Here is a 21663-nt window from a genome sequence, read left to right on the forward strand (position 1 = left end):
GCTATGGTACATGACATTGTGGATTCCCGTTGGGTGGATGGGTGTTTCCAGTACAAGGTGCAATGGGTAGAGGGGGATCCGGATGATTGCTCCTGGGTGGAAGCGGCGTTGTTGGACGCTCCCGATCTTCTTCGGGCTTTTCACGCCCAGTTCCCTCAGAAACCGCGTCCTCTCCGCTGGCAGGTGGGGAGGGGCCTTCCGCGGGGGGATGGTGTTGTGGTTCAGCCTGGGACCCCTCCGGGAATGGCTGATTTGCTGTCGGTGTCCAGCTCAGAGGCTGAGGACCAGGAGGGGCAGACTGACGACGAAGCTGAATCCCAGGCTGAAGATGAAGGACAGCCAGAGTTCCACCAGGGGGAGCTCTCCCCAGCAAGCAGCCTGGATTCCCTGGGGGAAGATGCTAGTGACTTCATAGATATGCGACAGAGGAGAGCTAACGAGAGAAGAACGCAATTGGCTAGATATTTCCAGCATTAGAGGTCACAGCTGGGTTTGGGTGTGGTGCTCTTGGGAAAGGATAAAAGGCGGCCCCACCCTTCCTGGCTTGTGGAGTTTTATCTTGGAGATTCGTGAGACCTGTCTGTGAACTTTGGTGGCTACAATCCTGGTTTGTGTCTTGGACTCTTGAAACCTTGGGGGGGTGTGCCAGCAAGAAGCTTTTGGAATTGACTGGACATCAGGACCCTGTTGTAAAGTATTGTAACCTGTCTGCTGTGAAGACAGGTTTTCCTTTGTGCTTATTTTTTCCTGCTATAAATTACTTTTGGATTTTACCAGAGTGTCTGGCTATTTTTTCAGTGGGTGTGGAGGTCTGGGAAAACCCAGACAGAACACCCCCCCCCCCAAAAAAAAAAATTATCATAGAGAGAACCCCTGAAATGATGCAAAGTCATGAAATTTCAAGTTTCAGATATGCAGGGAAAAATTTTTACAGGGTCTCAAACTTTGATTTCGGGCAGAGGTCAATATTTGTGGATACAGCTGATGAAGAAAGATACTTCTACCTTTTGTACTATACAGAAATTATACTGAACTGGTGAAGTGTAAAACAGACTGAAGGAGAGCAAATACTGTATCCTTATTTTCAAAAAAAGTAGGGGGAAGGAAGATCCAGAAAACTCCATCCAACTAATCTAACAAGGAGGATTCCAGAGCAGATCATAAAGAAATTCATCTAGTCTTGAAAATAATGCAGTACTCACTGGAAAGCCACGTGACTTTGATTAAAAAAATAAAAAATTGCCAAATTATCCTTATTGAAAAGGGCTGAAACCAGTAGAATAACAAAACAAAATGAAGGCAAATTCAGAACTTGCCAAAGTGAAATCAAATCCCTGAGTATAAAACGGGAGGCAACGACCCTAATAATAGCATTGGGACCTCCAACAGAATAACAGAGTTAGAAGGGACCTTATAGGATCACCAACCTGTAATCAGTGAGAAAATTTTGGTGGTCCGTGAACTTGGCCCCTGGGCCAGAAATGGCTGAGGACAATTATTCCAGTCCATGAAGAAGAAAGGAAAGGAAGAAAGAGGAAAGGAAAAGAGAGGAGAGGAGAGCAAGGAAGAGGGAAGGAAAGAAGGAAAAAAGAAGGAAAGGAAAGAAAGAAAAGAAAGGAAGAAAAGGAGAGGAGAGGGAAGGGTCTACAGCTACAGCTCTGCAATATCAGAGTCAATTTCCAAACAACATCAGCAAGCCACCATAAAAGAAGCTTCAATTGTTTTGTAATAAGTACATTACTTTTAATAATTTTTTAACAATTAAATCACCTTTAAAGATTTTGTTATGATTAAATAAGCATTTACGATTTTGTTATTTATAATTTTGTTTTGTTAAATAGGTGCATTTCATATTAATGAAATGGAAGTTCTCTGATCATTATTTTACAAATGTAATTCATATTATTCATTTTATTTGTGAAATTTATATGCCGCCCAACTCCAATTAGACTCTGGGCATCTTATAATAGTAACAATAGTTAAAAGGCAATATAAAAAACAAGGGTTACAGTAACAACAACAGTTAAAAGATAATATAAAAATATATTAATAACACCTTTAAAAACCATATATACTCTCAATCTTTCATGGCCCCAGGCCTGCCGTAAAAACCAGGTCTTAACGCCTATTAGGGTCCATGGGATTTAAAATTATAAATGTGGTAGTCTGTGGGATTTGAAATAATGGTCCTAAAGGTTGGGGTCCCCTGTTATAAGTCATGTAGTCCAAACCCCGCCCAAGCAGGAGTCCCTAAAATAGACGGCAATCCAAGACTTTATTTATTTATTTGTCAAACAATTATAGTATTACAGTATGTATTAACATAACATAGGTATAAAGTAGTGATAGAAAGGATAAAAAGACAGGACAGGGACCGTAGGCATAAAGGTGCGATTATGCACGCCCCTTACATACCTCTTAGAAAAGGGGAGAGGTTGAGTGTAGATAATGTAAGGTTGAAGATTTTGGGGTTGGGGGAAGAAACAACAGTCAGGTAATGAATTCCAGGCGTTGACCACTCTATTGCTGAAATCGTATTTTCTGCCGCTTAGTTTGGAGCTATTTACATTTAGTACCATATCCACTCCCATCCCATTTAAAAGCGGTATTTCCCAAGATAGTGTACTGGGACCAACGCTCTTCATTGTCTACATCAATGACCTTTGTGATTACATCACAAGCAACTATATCCTCTTCGCTGACGATGTAAAACTCTTCAACACCACCGATAACACAACTGCTCTCCAAAAAGACCTGAATTCTGTTTCTGAGTGGTCCAACACATGGCAACTCCAAATCTCAACTAGCAAATGCTCTGTCCTACACATTGGGAAAAAGAATCTGAACTCCAAATACGAACTGAATAATCAAATTATCACAGATAATCCCCACTTGGTTAAAGACCTCGGTATACTAACAACAAAAGATTTAAGTGCCAAAGCCCACTGCAACAACATAGCCAAGAAGGCTTCAAGAGTTGTAAACCTAATTCTACGTAGCTTCTGCTCTGGCAATCTCACACTACTTACCAGAGCTTACAAAACTTTTTCCAGACCCATCCTCGAATACAGCTCATCCGTTTGGAACCCATATCGCATCTCAGACATCAACACCCTTGAAAATGTCCAAAGATACTTCACCAGAAGAACCCTTCACTCCTCCACTCGAAACAGAATACCCTACGAGACTAGACTTTCAATCCTGGGCCTAGAAAGCCTAGAACTAAGATGCCTTAAACAAGATCTAAGTATTGCCCACAAGATCATATGCTGCAACATCCTGCCTGTCCGCGACTATTTCTGCTTCAACCACAACAACACAAGAGCACACAACAGATTTAAACTTAATATTAACCGCTCCAAACTTGACTGTAAAAAATATGACTTCAGTAACCGAGTTGTCAAAACGTGGAACTCATTACCGGACTCCATAGTGTCATCCCCAAACCCCCAACAATTTACCCTTAGATTATCTATGGTTGACCTATCCAGATTCCTAAGAGGTCAGTAAGGGGCGAGTACAAGTGCACTGGAGTGCCTTCCGTCCCCTGTCCTATTGCTCTCCTATATCTCCTATACCTTTCTTCTATTCCTATATCTCTTCATTGTGTATTGGACAAAATAGATAGATAGATAGATAGATAGATAGATAGATAGATAGATAGATAGATAGATAGATAGATAGATAGATAGATAGATAGATAGAAAGTTTGTATCTATTACATGATCTTGCGTTGTTATTGTTGAAGGTGAAATAGTCAGTATCAGGGAGTACATTATTGTGCGGAGAGGGGCCGCATACAAATCTAACTTTATTATTATTATTATTATGTTGTTGTTGTTGTTGTTGTTATTGTTATTCATTATGTATGATTTTATGAACAACAGTTAAGTCAATTCGGAGGCAACGTGCAAGAATGGAAGGAGAGGGCACTCACAACTTTGGGGTGGACGGCACCCCACCCTCCACCACCCCTTTCTTCTACGGAAGGCTATTTAAACCCAGGTTTGCATTTTCGGATTTTTAAACATATCGAGCTACGCCTCTAGAAACGGGACACCCCGATCCCGTCATCCACCCAAGGAGCCCCGGACGCGGTTCGTGTGGGTGGACCCACTTCACAGCAGAGAGCGCCAAGGGAAAGCGGAGGCGGCTCGGCCAAGGAGAGGGCCGGGCAAGGCTTCCTCGGTAGAGCACAACCGAGCAAGCCAAAAAGTTTCCCCGCCCGTGTGGGCAAGCTCAGCAAAGGAGGCGGGTGTTTGTTTTTTCCTCCCACCGCCCAACGCTTTGCAAAAGGACTCGCCGGGCCGGGCGTGGGAAGACTGCCTTGGCTGCCTGCCGAGGGGCGCTGTAGCACGGGTTTCATACTCTCGCAGCTCGGCCCTCTCAGTAGCCCGACGGAGGCGGAAGCGTCTTTCCGTTCGCGCTGCTTCCTTCGCCGCCTCTCCATTTCCCGTCGTCAGGCCTCTTCGGTCGCGGCCTTCGCGGAGCTGCCGGGGAAGAAGTCTCGGAGAGGCGAGAGCCCGTAGCCGGAGAGGTAAGCGTGGCTCCTTGGTTTCCCCCCCCTCGCTCGCTCCTTTCGTTCGTGATGGTGGGGGGACCCTGACGTGGGTGGGAGACTCGCCACTTTGGTGCGCGTGTAAAAAAAAATAACTACAAAAAAAATCCCCTTGTAAAAAGTGCAAACCTCGTGGAGGCTGCTTGTTTCTCCTCCGCCGACGTCCTTCCTCTCTTCTGGCGTCCGGTCTCGTTGCTTGGCCTCCTTTTCCTTAGCCCGCGCCTCCGGCTCCTGGACTGTCCGGAATGACCCCCGAGTGGGTTCAGCGGGGGAGCTTGGCCGTCTCTGCCGCTGCCCATCCAGGCTCTTGCGTCCGGCCTTACACCCGGGGCCTGGTGCTGAATGTCTGCCCGTAACAGCCTTCTGACAAGCTGACTCCACCTAATAAGAAGAGCTTTCCTCGCTTGCTTCTGTGTTGGGGAATTAAAAAGGTAGTGATGGACTTAAGGGCCACAGCTGAGCCCAAGGTTTCTGTCGTTAAGTGAGACAGTTAAGTGAACGTTGCCCCATTTTACCACCTTATTGATTAGTTTATTATAAATAATAATATATATTATTTATAATAAATAATTTATTATTTCCAGAGGTCTTCTCTGTGGTGGCTCCGATCCTCTGGAACCCACTCCCCCCCCTCGGAGATTCGCACTGGGCCCACTCTCCTGGCCGCCTGGAAGACTTTAAAAACTCATTTGAGTTTTAACATTTGCTCCAGCTGTTCATTTTGAAGTTGATTAGGGCATGAATGAGTGTGAGAGTGTATGTAGGGTTTAAAATGGGTTTTAGATTACGTGTAGTTGTGTTTTTAAATTATTTAATATTGGACTTGGTATTTGTATTTGTTTTTATACTTTGTATCTTTATATGGTGTAAACCCCAAGTCCTCGGAGAGGGATGGGGTATCAGTCTGATTGATTGATTGAATAAATAAATAAATAAATAAATAAATAAATAAATAATTATTGGGATTTATGGACCAATAATAAATATAGCTCCTTACAGACTCTGGGTGGTGAACAGCTATATAAAAACAGTAAAACAATTCTAAGGAACCCTTAATATTAAAACATTCATATCCATTCAGCTGGGACAAGATGGAACCGTTCACCGGCTCCAGGCCTGCAGGTAAAGCCATGTTATCACGGCCTTTTGGAAGGCCAGGAGAGTGGGGATTGTGCGGATCTCAGGGGGAAGTTGATTCCATAGAGCTGGAGCCACCACAGAGAAATCCCTTCCACGTGATCCTGCCAGCTGACATTTTCTGGCCGAAGGAATCTTGAGAAGACCAATTCTGTGCGCCCTAACTTGACGCTGGGAGGTATGTGGCAAAATGTGGTCCCGTATATAATCTGGTCCTAAGCCATGCAGGGCTTTAAAGGCCACAAACTTTCGTGGCCACAGTGAATCACTGCAAAGTTGTTAAATTAGTTTACTTTTGCTGGTCAGAAGGTTGCCAAGTCTGATTTATGCACATGACCTTGGGACATTGCAGCTGTCATAAATATGAACCAGTTGCCAGGTGTCTAAATTTTGATTGTGTGACTATGGGGATGCGGCAATGGATGGGCAGCAGCAGAGACAATCAAGTGTAAGAGGGGGGAGAGGTCATAAATCACTTTTGAACTACCTGTACGGTATGGAGAGAGTTGGAAGTTGGTGCTTTTATTCCCTCCAACTCAGTTTGGAATCTGCTACGGGGGGGGGGGGGGCTACTTTGAACAGTGTGTGCTTTGCGCACTTGAATTATTAGTTTCGTATGGAATGTTCTGCGATATAGAAGGGAGGTGAAAAGCCCAATTTTTCCGCAAGCCACATAAAACTGTGAAGGGTTTGACAAGTGTGGGTAGAGTGCACACTCTACCATTCTAATGCTTTATTTTCTATCATTAAATAGAAAAAGGGCGTGTGTGCTTTGTGTCTCTTAATAAATATAACACTTTCTAAAGTTTAAGAGTTAAGAGTTAGAACTAGGAAGGCTGCAACATAAGTGCACCAGAGTGCCTTCCGTCCCCTGTCCTAATGTTTCTTTTTCACTAGTATCATGTATATGAATATTATCTATCTTTGTATACCAGTGATTTTCAACCTTTCTTGAGCCGCGGCACATTTTTTACATTTATGAAACCCTGGGGCGCATTGAGCGGGGGGGGGGGGGGCTGCTAAAAAAAGTTTGGACAAAAAAAATCTCTCTCTCTCTTCCTCCCTTTCGCTCTATTTCTCTCTCCCTCCCTCTTTCTTTCTCTCTCCATCCCTCTTTCTTTCTCTTCCTTCCTCTCTTTTTTGCTCTTTCTCTCTCCCTTCCTCCCTCCCTCTATGTCTTTCTCTCTCTCTCCTTCCCTCCCTCTCTTTCTCTCTCTCTTTCTTTCTCTCTTGCTTTCTTTTTCTTGGTCTCTTTCTCTCTTGCTTTCTCTCTCTCTTGTTCTCTTTCTCGCTCGCTCGCTCACTCTTTCTCTCTCTTGCTTTCTTGCTTTCTCTCTTGCTTTCTTTCTCTTTCTTTCTTTCTCTCTCTGAGCTTCGCGGCACACCTGACCATGTCTCGCGGCACACTAGTGTGCCACGTCACACTGGTTGAAAAACACTGTTGTATACCACCAATAGGTACTTGACAAAACAAACAAATAAAAAATAAATAAAACTTCTTTCCTGTTGTTCCTTCCCCGTGTCCTGGCCTCTGGGGATCATATATCCCACTTGTTGTTTGGCAGTTTATTCATTTGTTTCTCACTCCTTCTTTGACTGTCTATATTTCCCCCCCCCTCTTTGTCTCCTGTATATTTAGGGGTTGGAGCTGTACCAAAAAAAGCTAGTCATCAAAGCAAAAATACTTACCTTGGCAGCAAAAGGAAGGCAGGAATGTGTCAACCGGGATCTTTTCTGATATCATATCTGCTTACATCTTCCCCCACCCCCATTTAACTGTGTAGCAATAAGTAGTCTAAATCAAGATCTGGTTTGAAATAAAGGCAGCCAGGACATAAGCCTAACATGGTTGTTTATTAAACACCTTATTACTAATGTTTAGTAATAGGTTTCCTGTGCTGCTGTGGGTGGACCCTTTTGATTATGACAATTGCTTAAGTATTCATTTTAATTCTAAAATAGCACATCTAATTTTCACTTTGCTTCAGAAAGCCTCCTTAGGTTTAATATGTGTTAGGTGGGAATATCTAACGTTCTGGCAAAGTGGTAATTTTTCTACTGGACAAATTTTATTAAATTATTTTAAAAAGTCACTATGTATTGAATATCCTTGCTGGATGTTTCAGGCACGATGGAACCAGCCTAGCACTACCATTTTATATCTCAATAATAATTGTATATTATAGTGAAATATATAGTTCCTAGTAATTTAAAGTCTCATAAAATTATCATACAACAGAAAACAGTCATAATTAAAGCAAATTAAATAGGAAATTATCTGTTAATTCATCAGAAGAATGTTTTGTAAGCCAGTGATGTAAAAGCTAACATGAATTTACAAGATACTACTTGATTAGAACACAAGATTGTCTTACCCCAAAAATGAAGTCATCCTGTAAATGAGGTCCTGCACACTGTGTCAAAACCCACAGTAAAATCCCCCTTGAAATTGAGGTCAGAAGGGTGTTGCCATCAAGCAAAAGATAAAGCTTTTTGAAAGAGTTGCTGATAAAATGTAATTTAATTTTGAACAGCATATATTTTGAAGACAGTGGAGTCTGGCTTTAGTGTCTTATAATTGCAATCAAAGTATGCTTTGTCCTTGCAAAGTCTAAAGAATATACAGTGATCCCTTGAGTTTCGCGATCTCGATCTTCGCGAAACGCTATATCGCGATTTTTCCACCCGATGACATCACTCTCTTCCTTCCTTTCTCATCTTTCTTTCTCTCTCTCTTTCTCTATCTTGCTTCTTCCTCTCTCACACTCTCTTCCTCCCTCTCTCATCTCTTTCTTTCCTTCTCTCTCTTTCTCTATCTCTCCCCCTCTTGCTGGCAGGCGGCGGGCGGCGGCCGGGCGGCCGGGCGGGCGGGCGAGTGGGGGCATCAGCGAGGAGCCAGGGTTTCCCCTTTGCGTGGGCGGCGGGGAAACCCCGATCTTCATCTGCTCGCTGCTGCTGCTGCAGCAGCAGCGAGCAGACGAAGATCCGGGTTTCCCCGCCGCCCACGCAAAGGGGAAAGCCCGCTTCGGCTCCTCGCTGCTGCCGCCGAGCAGATCAGCTGCTGGGCGGCCGCAGCAGCAGCGAGCAGGCGAAGATCCGGGTTTCCCCGCCGCCCACGCAAAGGGGAAAGCCTGATTCGACTCCTCGCTGCTGCCGCCGAGCAGGTCAACTGCTGGGCGGCCGCAGTAGCAGCAACCAGACGAAGATCCGGGTTTCCCCGCCGCCCACACAAACTCCACCATCTGCGCATGCGCGGCCATGGAAAAAGGGTGCGCATGTGCAGATGGTGTTTTTACTTCCGCAACCCTACATCGCGAAAAATCGATTATCGCGAGGGGTCTTGGAACGGAACCCTCGCGATAATCGAGGGATCACTGTATATGGTAGAAACCTGCATGTTTTGAATAGAACTTGGAAGAAATATTTCAGGTATCATAAAAATAGCACCTCTCTGCTACATTAAAGTAATCCTACATTACCCTACTGTATCTGCCCCATGTTTTAATGATAATGTATTAAATTTTATGTTTCCCAATTCTAATAGCTCACAACAATCCAATAGATTACAATGAAATGAATAGATGGTCTGGACCTCAGATAGGATGGAATGAAGCAGAGTGTTTTGTTCTATTTGACAGACCACATATTAAGATAAAAGTTTATTGTTTGTTTTTTTCTAATCAATATATTGAAATAAAGAATGACTATCAGAGGTTACCTACTCTTTAGATAAGATTTGAACAGGGGCTTTCCCACTACTGTGATTAGCATTTTAAACTTATTGATTAATGTAGCTTACATTGTTTAGCGTAATGAAACCTAGCTTCCGAGTTGGCCTTAAAACGGAACATTCTCTTATTATTTATTGGAAGAAAACGTGTTTTCCCCTTAAAAAGTCTTTTCCCCTTACTCTGTTTACATGTTTATACTCTTTTTGAATAATTCCTCAAGTACTTAAACTAGTTTGCAAAAGCAGCTTTTTTGAACTTCTGCTATCAGATACTGCAATGATGACAGATATCTCCCATGCATTGTTCATGTTTAAATGTGACAATGAGCACACTTAGTTCCTTTTTCCACAGTTTGGATTAACAGAGGAATTTCTTGTTATAATTTTTTCACTGTTGAAATTAAAGCAAAGCATGTGCCAAACTCATATTGATATCATAATCATATTAATATAAAGCTAATGGCTCAAGATGTGAATTCTTAAAACTGTTCTCTGCTTGTTATCAGAAATAGAAATTGGAACTTATGCAGCCTGTTTTGTTTTCTTTTTTAACACAAATGGGCTTTCCTTAATTGGCAATGACTCTAAATGGAAACTGAAACTGAATTAAATTACTTTCCAGTATTATGTACACTGAGGATCATCTAACCTAATTCTATACCCTATTTTTTTCACTGTTGAATTGAAAGTAAGAGTTGAAGTATTATATCTTTTTAATAGTTTGAGAATCTGTTACCATGTCTGTACGGTAGAAGCCAACAAAATTCAGTCTCAGATAAACTACAAATAGTAAGCATTTTTAAGCGAATGTCTGAGATGACAAAAATGGTGTGCATGATAAGAGAAAGATATTACATTTCACTCATGTCATTCAAAATACATTTAAACTATTCTGTTTTTAGATCTGGTACACAAAAACAGAGAAAAATGCTATGCAGAAATCTGAATTTAATGGGGAAACCCAATATGGAACTTTCAGACAGGTTATAGTAATTGTTGGTGCCTTGTTAAAGTAAATTTGATTTTTTTTCTTGAATGGCACAACAGTCAGGAAAAGATAAAGCTTTTTGAAACAGTTGCTGATAAATGTGATTTGTATGTTTTTCCTCTTGAAATCCTGGTTGCCATGTGGTTTTAAAGTTTTCCCAAAATCAGTCATTAATTACAGATTATTAGAAATAAAGTGAGTATATATTCTCACCAGTAACATGTGTAACTATGCTGTTAAGTTAAACAGCAAAGGTGAAATTTAGATATGTATTCCCCTCACAAATTAGTATACCAGTAAACACCATTGACAGCAGCTAATTACACTGGTACACAGCAACTGTCATAAATATAGTCAGCTTCCAAGCACCTGAAATTTGATCACATGACCGTAGGATTGCTGCCAAGCTTGTAAGTGTACAAAATGGTCAGTATTCTCAGTTCCATGTAATAGAGAGTTAATATTAAAGAAATGACATTTAATCTACAGAAGATACCTCAAAAATAAGAGTGCGGGCACGATTTGGAAAAATTCCCATCTCTCTTCTAGAAAATTACTGTTAACAAAACCAGGATCAATCTTGAATAGACAGCTGTCAAATAAACTGACATTTTGTTTATTTCAGAAAACTTTCTTTATTGAAAGTATAAAAAAGAAATATAATGGAATATTTAAAGTACAACTTGCAGTAAAGCTGTAATACATTCAATCATCAAAGCTTTGCTTTGTTTAACTCTTAATTTTTAAAAAACAAGGTTTAAAAATTCTCCTATGTGTAAATAATGCACAATACTCAGTTATAGTCAAAGTACTACATCCTCCAGGAATGAGATCTGTGTTCCTTTCCCTTTTTTCATTCTATCCTTTTCTTACAAAGCAACCAAACTCCAAAAAACCAATCTCTATTTGTTGAACAGTATGAGCAGCAGAAGATAATAATAATAATAATAATAATAATAATAATAATATATTAGATTTGTATGCCACCCCTCTCTGCAGACTCAGAGAAGATATCAGAACAATCAGTAAATTAGCAAGTATAATATAGATGATAAAGTCATTAATGGGGGTTTTTTGGCCAGCAAAGAGCATCCATTATGAAATTTCTTGTCTTCCAAATAAACCTGAACTTTTGTGAAATATAGTCAAATACTTTTATCTTAAAAATACATGTGTCAAATACTTTTATCTTAAAAATACGTGTGCGGGCGCACGCATAGATTTCTCATGATGCAAAATATAATTTTATAAATTACATGAGTGTTTGATTTACTTATTTACTCCCTTATTGGGCAATAAGTGGTGGCACAGTGGTTTTAACGTAATACTGCAGGCTAACTCCACAGCCTGCAGTTCAATCCTGCCAACTGCCCACAGTTTAATCCTGACCAGCTCATGGTTAATTCAGTCTTCCATCCTTTCAAGGTCAGTAAAATGAGGTCAGATTGTTGAGCAATATGCTGACCATGTAAACCACTTAGAGAGGACTGTAAAATGACTCTGAAGTGGTATATAAGTCTTATTGATATTGCTGTTATTGGCAATAATGAAAAGAAGTTTACATATTGTGACACAGTGGCGAAGAAAACATGCATGCCTTTGTATTTTATCATACATAAACTTAAATTTACATTCTACAAAAGTGCACATAGGACATTGCATCTTCTTTTTATAACTTATGGATTTATTTATTAAATTTGTATGCCGCCCCTCTCCGTAGACTCGGGGCGGCTCACAACATATCAGTGACTTTAAATAACTTTATCTTTCTTTCTTTGCTACATATTTTATTTTGCCAATGATTTTATGCTTCTTGAAAACCCTAAAAGGTGTTTTCATTGAATCAAAGTGTCTATTTCAAAGGTGCTAAGAGAAAGTAGTTGTACTGTATTTGCTTTTTGAAAGATTTAATAGTTATTTTTAATAACTATGCTTTTACTTCGTGATGCAAAATGTCGAAAAATATATAGTTTTAGAAACATAGAAACATAGAAGTCTGACGGCAGAAAAAGACCTCATGGTCCATCTAGTCTGCCCTTATACTATTTCCTGTATTTTATCTTAGGATGGATATATGTTTATCCCAGGCATGTTTAAATTCAGTTACTGTGGATTTATCTACCACGTCTGCTGGAAGTTTGTTCCAAGGATCTACTACTCTTTCAGTAAAATAATATTTTCTCATGTTGCTTTTGATCTTTCCCCCAACTAACTTCAGATTGTGTCCCCATTAATAACTGGTTTTATGCTCTTTAAAATCATCAAAGTTTGAACTGGTTACTTAATGGAAAAAAGACTATAAAAAACTATTTTCCCATTACTATTGTCTCTTGCCAGTCACATCTACCTGACCTATCTGAGCGGGAAGGAAGGAAATGTTCCAGGTACCATCCCTGAGGGAGATACACCTGGTGGGACACAGAAGAAGGGCCTTTTCCATAGTGGCTCCTTCTCTCAGAAACATCATGGCCATTCATGGGGCCACTCCCCCATTCTAATCTCTGGGGGAGAGAGATTAGAATACTCTAATCTCTTCCGGAAGGCACTGAAGACCTGGTTCTGCCAGCGGGCCTGGGGAACTTAGAGCGGGATGGAACCCATTAAATAGCTCATGTGATCTATTGTCACTGGGATGGGGGCAAACTATGTTAATTTATTTGATTCTTACTGTTAATTGTTATTGTTTAAAATGTGGATTTATAGTCTGTAAGCCACCTTAAGTTGCCATGAGTGAATAGGCAGCAATATAAATTCAGTCAGTCAGTCAGTAAGTAAGTAAGTAAGTATTTAGTTGTCCTGAATTACTCTCCACAAAATAATTTTCCACTATAAAAGTATAATGTCTATTTGAGGGGTTATTAATGCACACTATATCCAAAGCTGGGCAATGGAATTAAAACAGTTTTAAAATTCTTTTAAAAATTTGGGATGTTTGAAATTATTTGCATAGTTTGCTACAAAGTAGCGAAGCTATTCTACAGGAAGCAAACCAGAAAAGCAACATATCTCAAATAAGTGATGAAGAATTCTTTAAATATAGAGACTGTTTGGAAAATACAGTATACCATATTTTGGAGCATAAGATGCACCGTAATATAAGACGCACCTTAGTTTTGGGGAAGGAAAATGAATCTGCTTACCAGGGTTAGGGTTAGGGTTAGCGTTCTTAGTCTGGTCAGCTTGAGCACATTATTTTATCCCCTGGTTAGTCTGAGAGAATAACAATGAAAGAGCTTGCAAGCCAGTAAGAGCTGGGAACATCATTAGCACCCGGAAAGAAATACTGTAGTATGAGTAAATAGAGCAATGGAAAAAACCCTGCAAAGACTTGGAAAACATTCTTCTTTGCAGAGAGAAACAATGAAAGAGCTTGCAAGCCGGTAAGAGTGGGAAACATTGTTAGCACCTGGTTAAGGCTGTAAAGAAATATTTGGAGCAATAATACATTTTATTGAATAAATAAATAATAAGCTAGTTTCATTCAACACCCGTGTTATTAACTAAACAGCATTTAATAACTGTAGCAAGAAAGGTTGCAAAATGATGCAAAACTCAACAGCAGAAATTTTTGGGCTCAATTGTGGTTGCAAGTCAAGGGTTACCTATATTCTATAATTGCATCAATGGAAAGATTATTGGTGTACAGCGGACTTTTAAAAAGTTGCCCTGAATTCTGTAAGATGTAAATCCTTTCTATCAAGACTTAGTCAGGCATTCTTGCATTCTTGAATTAAGGCAATACAGTGATCTCTCGATTAGCGCGGGGGTTACGTTCCAAGACCTCCCGCGCTAACCGATTTCCGCGTTATACTGGATGCGGAAGTAAAAACCACCATCTGCGCATGTGCGCCATTTTTTTCATGGCCGCACATGCGCAGATGGTGGAGTTTGCGTGTGGGCGGCGGGGAAGACCAAGGGAAGGTTCCTTCAGCCGCCCAACAGCTGATCTGCTCCGCAGCGCGGAAGCAGCGAGGATCCGAAGATGGGGTTTCCCCGTTGCCGCGCTGCGGAGCGGATCAGGTGTTGGGCGGCTGAAGGAACCTTCCCTTGGTCTTCCCGCCGCCCAGGCAAAGGGGAAACCCCTGGGCGGCGCTGGGGCCATGCGGAGCCGCTCATCTAGGGGGGCGTGGACCGGCAAGGTGCCCTCCGCTCTCTCTCTTTCTCTCCCTGTTACCGGTGTGGTATAAGAGAGAGAAAGAAAGAGAAAGGAGGGCGACTTGCCAGTCCACGCCCCCCTGGATGAGCGGCCCCGCATGGCCCCAGCGCCGGACTCCGTTGCCGAACGCCGAAACCGGAAGGGGCGAGGTGGGGGGGGGGAGAACGGGAGGCTCAGCATTCCGTCAGTCGCAGCGCTGGCTGTCAACTTTTCTTTTTAGCACTGGGGAGGCAAGTCAGCTCCTGCCCAGTTTTAAAAAGAAAAGTTGACAGCCAGCGCTGCGGCTGACGGAATGCTGAGCTTCCCGTTCTCTCACCGCCCCCTCGCCCCTTCGCCCCCCTGTGTTCCTAGGAGAAGTGCTGGTGAGGAGCAGAAGGTCTGTCTTGCCTCAATCCCCAGCACTTCTCCTAGGAACACAGGGAGGCGAAGGGGCGAGGGGGGGGAGAGAAAAAGGGAGGCTCAGGAAGGGAGCTCGGGAAGGAGCCCACGGTCAGTCGGCTGCGGGCGGGAGGAAGGCGATTGTTCCGCTGCCGCCAGCATGGCCTGGCTGGCAGCGGAAGATGTAACGGAGCCCACGGGGGATTCGCCTTCCTCCCACCCGCAGCCGAGACTGATCGTGGGCTCCTTCGCAACCTCGGAGAGCTTCCAGGGCATGAAAGCTCACGAAAACCAGGAAGCTCTCCGAGGTTGCGAAGGAGCCCACGATCAGTCGGCTGCGGGCGGGAGGAAAGCGAATGCCACGGGGCTGGGCTCGGCTCCCCCCTCGGCTCCCCCCCTTACCAGCCCCGCAACGGAAGGCTCCATTCTGTTCCCTGCCGGCCCGATTGAGCGGCCGGCGCCCCCTCCTCGGTGTCCCCGGCACCCAGCGTCCCCACGCCGCCTCCACCTCCCGGTAATGCGCCCGACCTCTGCCTCTCTCTCTTTCTCTCTCATATACCACGCCAGCAACAGGGAGAGAAAGAGAGAGAGAACTAGCGTGGACTTATTTTTTATTTTTTAATATTTTATTTTAATACTTTATTTTTTTAATTAATATTTTTTGAAAAACCGCGTTGCAGCGTTTCGCGCTAATCGAGACCGTGCTAATCGAGGGATCACTGTATAAGCACAGCTTAAGCATGTTCTTTCTCTGGGCTGTCCACATCCTGCTTCAAATTTTTAACTGGCAAAATGCCCACTGTCTAGGAAACAGTTTTGTGAAGGTTGTAGTTACTTTGTTCATTAAAAATTCTGAACAAAAGGGAATTCTGCCAAATTGAACATTCCTTCAGATTGGGCACAATTGCATTCTTAAACTTCAAATCAAACATATTAAAGCTGAGTAAAAATTCCTCAAATCTTCCACTTCCAATGGATAGTGCAGGAGTCGGCAAACTTAAATGGCAACACGTGGGCAGTTCCATAAACTCAGCTTCTGTGGAAGAGCCACTCTCAAGGGGCCAAAGAGCCACATGGGGCTCACAAGCTGTGGTTTGCTTGTAACAAACATGCAATTATTTCTACTGTAGTTATCTTAAGTTCTTGAATAGCTATGGATCTAGCTTGTTTGTTTTAACTTATTCTATCATAGTAGAATTATATATCCTTACTCTCGTAATCCAATTGCATAAATATAAGGGATTTCTTTTATTGTTTTTGATAACATGATAATAGCAATTTAGATGGAGGGATGGTGTTCTATCCTGGGCTTTTCAGATTGAAACAAACAGCTAAAACCCACAATTTAAGCTTTGAATTACACTATTTATTTGAAAAAGCAACATTTACAGCAGAATTCAGTCTTTGAAAGTTCATGGAATAGAGTTCTCTGCTGAAGTTATCGAATAAGCTTCCGGGAAAGGCACCAGCTTCAGGGCTGATTGGCATTCCAAGCAAGATAAAACAGGCAATGAGTTACAGGGTGTTCTGTCTGGGTTCCCCCAGACCTCAACACCAACTGGAAAAAACAGCCAGACACTCTGGTAAAAGCAAAAGTACTTTATAGCTGGAAAAAATAAACACAGAGGAAAACCTGTTCTTCCCAACAGACAGGCTATAATACTTTACAGCAGAGTCCTGATGTCCAGACAATACAGCAAGCTTCTTGCTGGCACACCCACCCCAAGGTTTCAGTAGTCAAAGGCACAAACCAGGATTCCAAGACGCCAAAGTTCACAGCCAGGTCCCAAGACTCTCAAAGATAAAACTCCACAAGCCAGGAAGGGTGGGTCTGCCTTTTAGCCTTTCCAAAGAGCACCACACCCAAACCCAGCTGTTGCCTCTTTAATGCTGAAAGTACCTAGCCAATTGGTCCCTTCGCTGTGTAGCTCTTCTCTGTCGCAGATCAATTATGGCTTGTGCATTTTCCTCTAAGGAATCCAGACTGCTTGCTGGGGAGAGCTCCCTCTGGGGGGACTCTGGCTGTCCTCACTCTTCTTCAGCCTGGGATTCCTCCTCCTCGTCTGCCTGCACCTACTGTTCCTCATCCTCTCCCTCTGAGCTGGAAACCGACAGAAGATCAGCCGTTCCCTGAGGGGCCTCAGACGGAACCACAACACAGGGTAACTCATTCAGCTCACCACATTCTGACAGGCAGGCAGCTTCTAGCAGAAGACTTTTGCAAAGCAGAAATCAGGGATGCATTTTCCAGAACCCCAGACCTTACACAGTGTCCATGGAATCAAAGTTGAAACTCCACCCAGAATTTTCCATCATTCTTTCCTTTTATATGTGCAACCCCTTAGAGTTAAAACTACAAATTATTTCCTTTTACCATACAAGTGTTGTCTGCTTTGTAACCTCCTGAACCTAGCATCTAAGAGCGGCTTATCCACTTTAATGTACATATCTGCCACCTCTGGTGGTTCCTTGGGTTCATCCAGGTCTATTTCTCCATCACTTTCATCTCTTCATCAGCTGGCAACCTCACTGGCCCAGGGTTTCCAGAGGGGCCTAGCTCAGTAATGGCGAACTTTTTTTTCCTCGCCCATAATTCAATGCCTGGGGAGGGCGAAAACAGCTTCCCCCACACCCCAGAGGCTCTCTGGAGGTTGGAAATAACCTGTTTCCCAACTTCACATGGAACCAGTAATAATAATAATAATAATACTACTACTACTACTAATAATAATAATAATAATAATAATAATAATAATAATAATAATAATAAATTTATTGTCATTGTCAAAACAATGAATTGTCATTGGCAATGAAAGTCGTGTGACACCCAGAGACTAGTCCCACCATACATAAAATTTAAAAATAGAATAAAAAATAGAATAAAATGTCCCACCCACTACAAATTCCCCACCCTGAACCACTCAGCCATCTACATGACAACCGAGTAATATTGTCCAACAGTTCACTGATGGTGACCCTTTAGGCTCGTGTTTCACCCTCCCCAGGCTCCAAAGGCTTCCCTGGAGCTGGGGGAGGGTAAAAATATCCTCCCCCATCCCCCCAGAGGCTCTCTGGAAGCCAAAAATGCCCTCCCATGTGAGCCAAAAATCACCTGGCTGGCACACACATGCACATTGGAGCTGAGCTATGGAAACAAAGTGTGCCAGCAGATATGGCTCCGCGTGCCACCTGTGGAACCAGTGCCATAGCTTTGCCGTCACTGGCGTAGCTCATCTTTCTCAGAATCTATCATTACCAGAGATGGATGAGGCACACTCACAACAGATAGATAGATATAGAAATATAATTAAACTTGAGTCATGATGCCTGTGTGTGATTGTGAAAGCAAATGGGAGAACGTATACTATTGAACTATTAGGATGTACATTTTTTGAGTGGTAGATAGATTTGGGACTTTCTATCCTCAGCATTACAGTAACCATTTTGCCCCAAATAAATGACTGGTACTAAATACATTGAAGAGGTTTGCTCATATAGAGGTAAATAAGGATTGAATCATAGAAAAAATGATAATAAAAAGGAAGGAAGAAAGAAAGAATAGATTGAGTAGAAATATAGTTGTGGTTGGATGGAATTATTAAGGTTTCCCAAAATTAAACAGAAAGTAAGTCATTAAACAAAGGCATGAAGGCAGTATATAAAATGATACTTAAACTTAAATACATTAGACGCATTAGAAAGATACAGAGAAATATAGAATATTATCACTATAAACAGTTTTTAGTTTTTATCCTCCCTTCTCTTTTTTCCTACAATCTCTCACTCTTGTAGCACTTTGTGTAAAATTACACATTATTATTATTATTATTATTATTATTATTATTATTATTATTATTATTATTATTATTTAGACTTGTATGCCACCCCTTTCCTAATATTCCCAAAAGGAATAATGTTATAAATATCTAATTATGTACGACAAGTTGTTTTTTTCTTCACACCTGCAGGTATCCTGCCATCTCTTAAATTACTATGAGTCTACTACATAGTAACACAAGTTTTGAAATCAATGATCAAGAGAGTGACTGCTGTGCAGCCATGGCCAGTGCTTGCAGTGCTGGGACCAAGGAGGAAAGCTTCACAGTCCCGATCAACAATGGTACTGGTGGGACACTTTCAAACTCTTTCATGGAGGAAATCCAAGGTTATGATGTGGAGTTTGACCCACCACTGGAAAGTAAATATGAATGCCCTATCTGTTTAATGGCTCTACGGGAAGCAGTACAGACGCCGTGTGGACATCGTTTTTGCAAAGCTTGCATTGTCAAATCCATAAGGTAACACACTAAGCTTGTTGAAAGGAAATAAGTTATGCCTCACGTTCAGTCTCCTAACAGTGTCCTTTCCATTAATTGCTCCAACAGATTTCTTATGCAATCTTCAAAAAATTAAAGCTAAAATTTCTTGTGAGTGAAATGAATTGTATCAAGGGAAAGATTACTGTGAATCACCTGAGAGAAATTCATACAGTCTGCTTTTAAGGACTTTTTGTTTTACCTGTTTCCAAAATTAATTATAATTCAACAAATCATTGCAAGGATAGAATTAATCATTCAATTGTGGACTTTAATGATATACAGTTTGTATTCTCTGTGTATGATTGGTTTGTTGGTCGATTGATTTTAAATTGTGATATGCTGACATAAAGTAGAACTTTGTTACTTTTAGAGAGCTGTGATAAATATCAATAACTAAAATACAGTATTGCAGAATAATTTACTTATGGATTGATTCAGTTAAATTTGTTATAGCTGCTGCCCTAGTAGACTGTCCAACAGAATCCAAAAACAATTTAAAACAGTTTTTAAAAAAACCAAAACCATAGCAGCTCAAATTAAAACAATCGTCTTAATAACAGAATCACAACAGGGGCCCAGAGCACTGTATTCTTTCATTTGCCATTTCCCTCCGTAAGAATCAATATAGCAGTGATGGTAAACCAATGGCACACGTGCCACAGCTGGCACCTGGAGCCATATCTGAGGGCACGTGAGGTGTTGACATATGTCAGCTCCAGCATGCATGTGTACGTTGGCCAGCTGATTTCCAGTCTTCTTTTTGGCCATTTGCGCTCTCCCCAGGGTTCAAGAAAGCCTCCTGAAGTCTGGGGATGCCAAAAAATGGCCCAACGGGCCAACCAGAAATTCGGAAATGAAATGGAAGTGGAGCTGCGCTACTGCTTACTTTTAGATAGTTGCTACCTGGCCTCACATACCTTGCCCCATTATTTCTGCAACCGGCAAAGCTTTCCTGAAGGTCTCTGTAGCCAATAACAGAGCTCCAGATTGATGTGGAGCTCTATTATTGGCTAGCCCAGTGTTTCCCAACCTTGGCAACTTGAAGATATCTGGACTTCAACTCCCAGAATTCCCCAGCCAGCAAATGCTGGCTGGGAAATTCTGGGAGTTGAAGTCCAGATATCTTCAAGTTGCCAAGGTTGGGAAACACTGGGCTAGAGAGGCCAGGAAAGGCTTTCCTGAACCCTGGGAGGGTGAAAAACAGCCCAATGGGCCTACTGGAAGTCCAGAGGCTTCAATGAGGCCTGTGAGCATGCGTGGGGGGAGCGCAGGCGTTGTGCATATGTGTGTGGAGGGCATTGCGTTATGGGTGTGGCACATATTTGCTCACTATTGTGTGTGCATGCACCTTTTGGCACCTGAGCGAAAAAGGTTCACCATCGCTGCAGTATATTGTCAAATAAGTGGCCAATTCCTCAGACTCTGTTAATCTGATTTAAGTGCAAAATATGTACCTATATTCAGATCTTAATAGTAGTCTTTGAATTATGACAGTTGGTGATTGTCCCACAAAGAGAAGAAGTTCTAAAACTGAGCCATTGAAACCTTAAATAAATAGCATGGCATTTTATTTCTTTGAATAAATGATTTGCACATGATGCATGACTATCACTTGGCCTTATAAATAAAAATGAAGTACAGTATAGCACTTGATAACAGGTTTGGATAAGAAAATGCAGTGTAATGATTTCAATAAATCATTATTTTTTTAATAATCTATGAATCTTATTCCTCCAACTCCACTGCTTTTTCTCCATTATTATGAATATATTATCAATACTTTTTTCCATTATTTTTGTACTAGAATCATGGGCCTTAGCTTTTATTCCACTGGAAAAATAAAATAAAATCATTTTAACAACCTTCTCATGAAGTTCAACACCTATAGTGTTGACTGACTTTTAAATATAAGCTTCCCTTTTCTCTTCCTCAAATAAACATTTTTGATTTTCATCATGTCTGAATTTATTAGACAAATGTCTAAAAAATTAAAAGTCATTTTTTGTTGTTATATTTTAATTGTTTACAATCTATTTAAAAATAATAGTATAGCAACGTGAATTCCACATATACATATATCCATCCATTTAGCACTAGAAACTCGGTATGTTAAATTCTGAGTTAAATAGTCCAGACCTTAGATGTATGGGCATATCCGGGAACTCTCTTTCAGCATCAAACCACAAGTTCCCATTTCTCCACTAGTTCTGCTCTTCTTTTGTATCTTCTGTTTCAAATATTTTTAAAAATGGGAATGAAACAGATGTATTGTCTAAGTAATAAATATACCACATTACGTATAGTAAATAGGTGAAATAAATATTTTTATATCTTGTGTTAGCCATATACATACATACAGTACATACATATTCCTTTTCATTATCAGCAAAAACATGT

At 41.5% G+C, this 21663-nt stretch overlaps 1 protein-coding gene across 2 annotated transcripts in view; it reads left to right on the top strand.

Moving 5' to 3' along the window:
• The first annotated feature begins 4105 nt into the window (after window positions 1-4105).
• LOC139155336 (TNF receptor-associated factor 6-like) overlaps window positions 4106-21663 on the top strand; it is a 35402-nt gene continuing 17844 nt past the window's right edge. The window contains exons 1-3 of one of the 2 annotated variants that reach the window (XM_070730467.1): window positions 4106-4537; window positions 16923-17109; window positions 18916-19245. In XM_070730467.1, the coding sequence (XP_070586568.1) occupies window positions 18941-19245 (305 nt within the window). In that variant the 5' untranslated portion in view covers window positions 4106-4537; window positions 16923-17109; window positions 18916-18940. The remainder of the gene's footprint in view (window positions 4538-16922; window positions 17110-18915; window positions 19246-21663) is intronic. The other variant, XM_070730466.1, reaches the window with a different exon arrangement.

Source organism: Erythrolamprus reginae, unplaced genomic scaffold (genome assembly GCF_031021105.1).
Source record: "Erythrolamprus reginae isolate rEryReg1 unplaced genomic scaffold, rEryReg1.hap1 H_10, whole genome shotgun sequence".
NCBI lineage: Eukaryota > Metazoa > Chordata > Lepidosauria > Squamata > Dipsadidae > Erythrolamprus > Erythrolamprus reginae.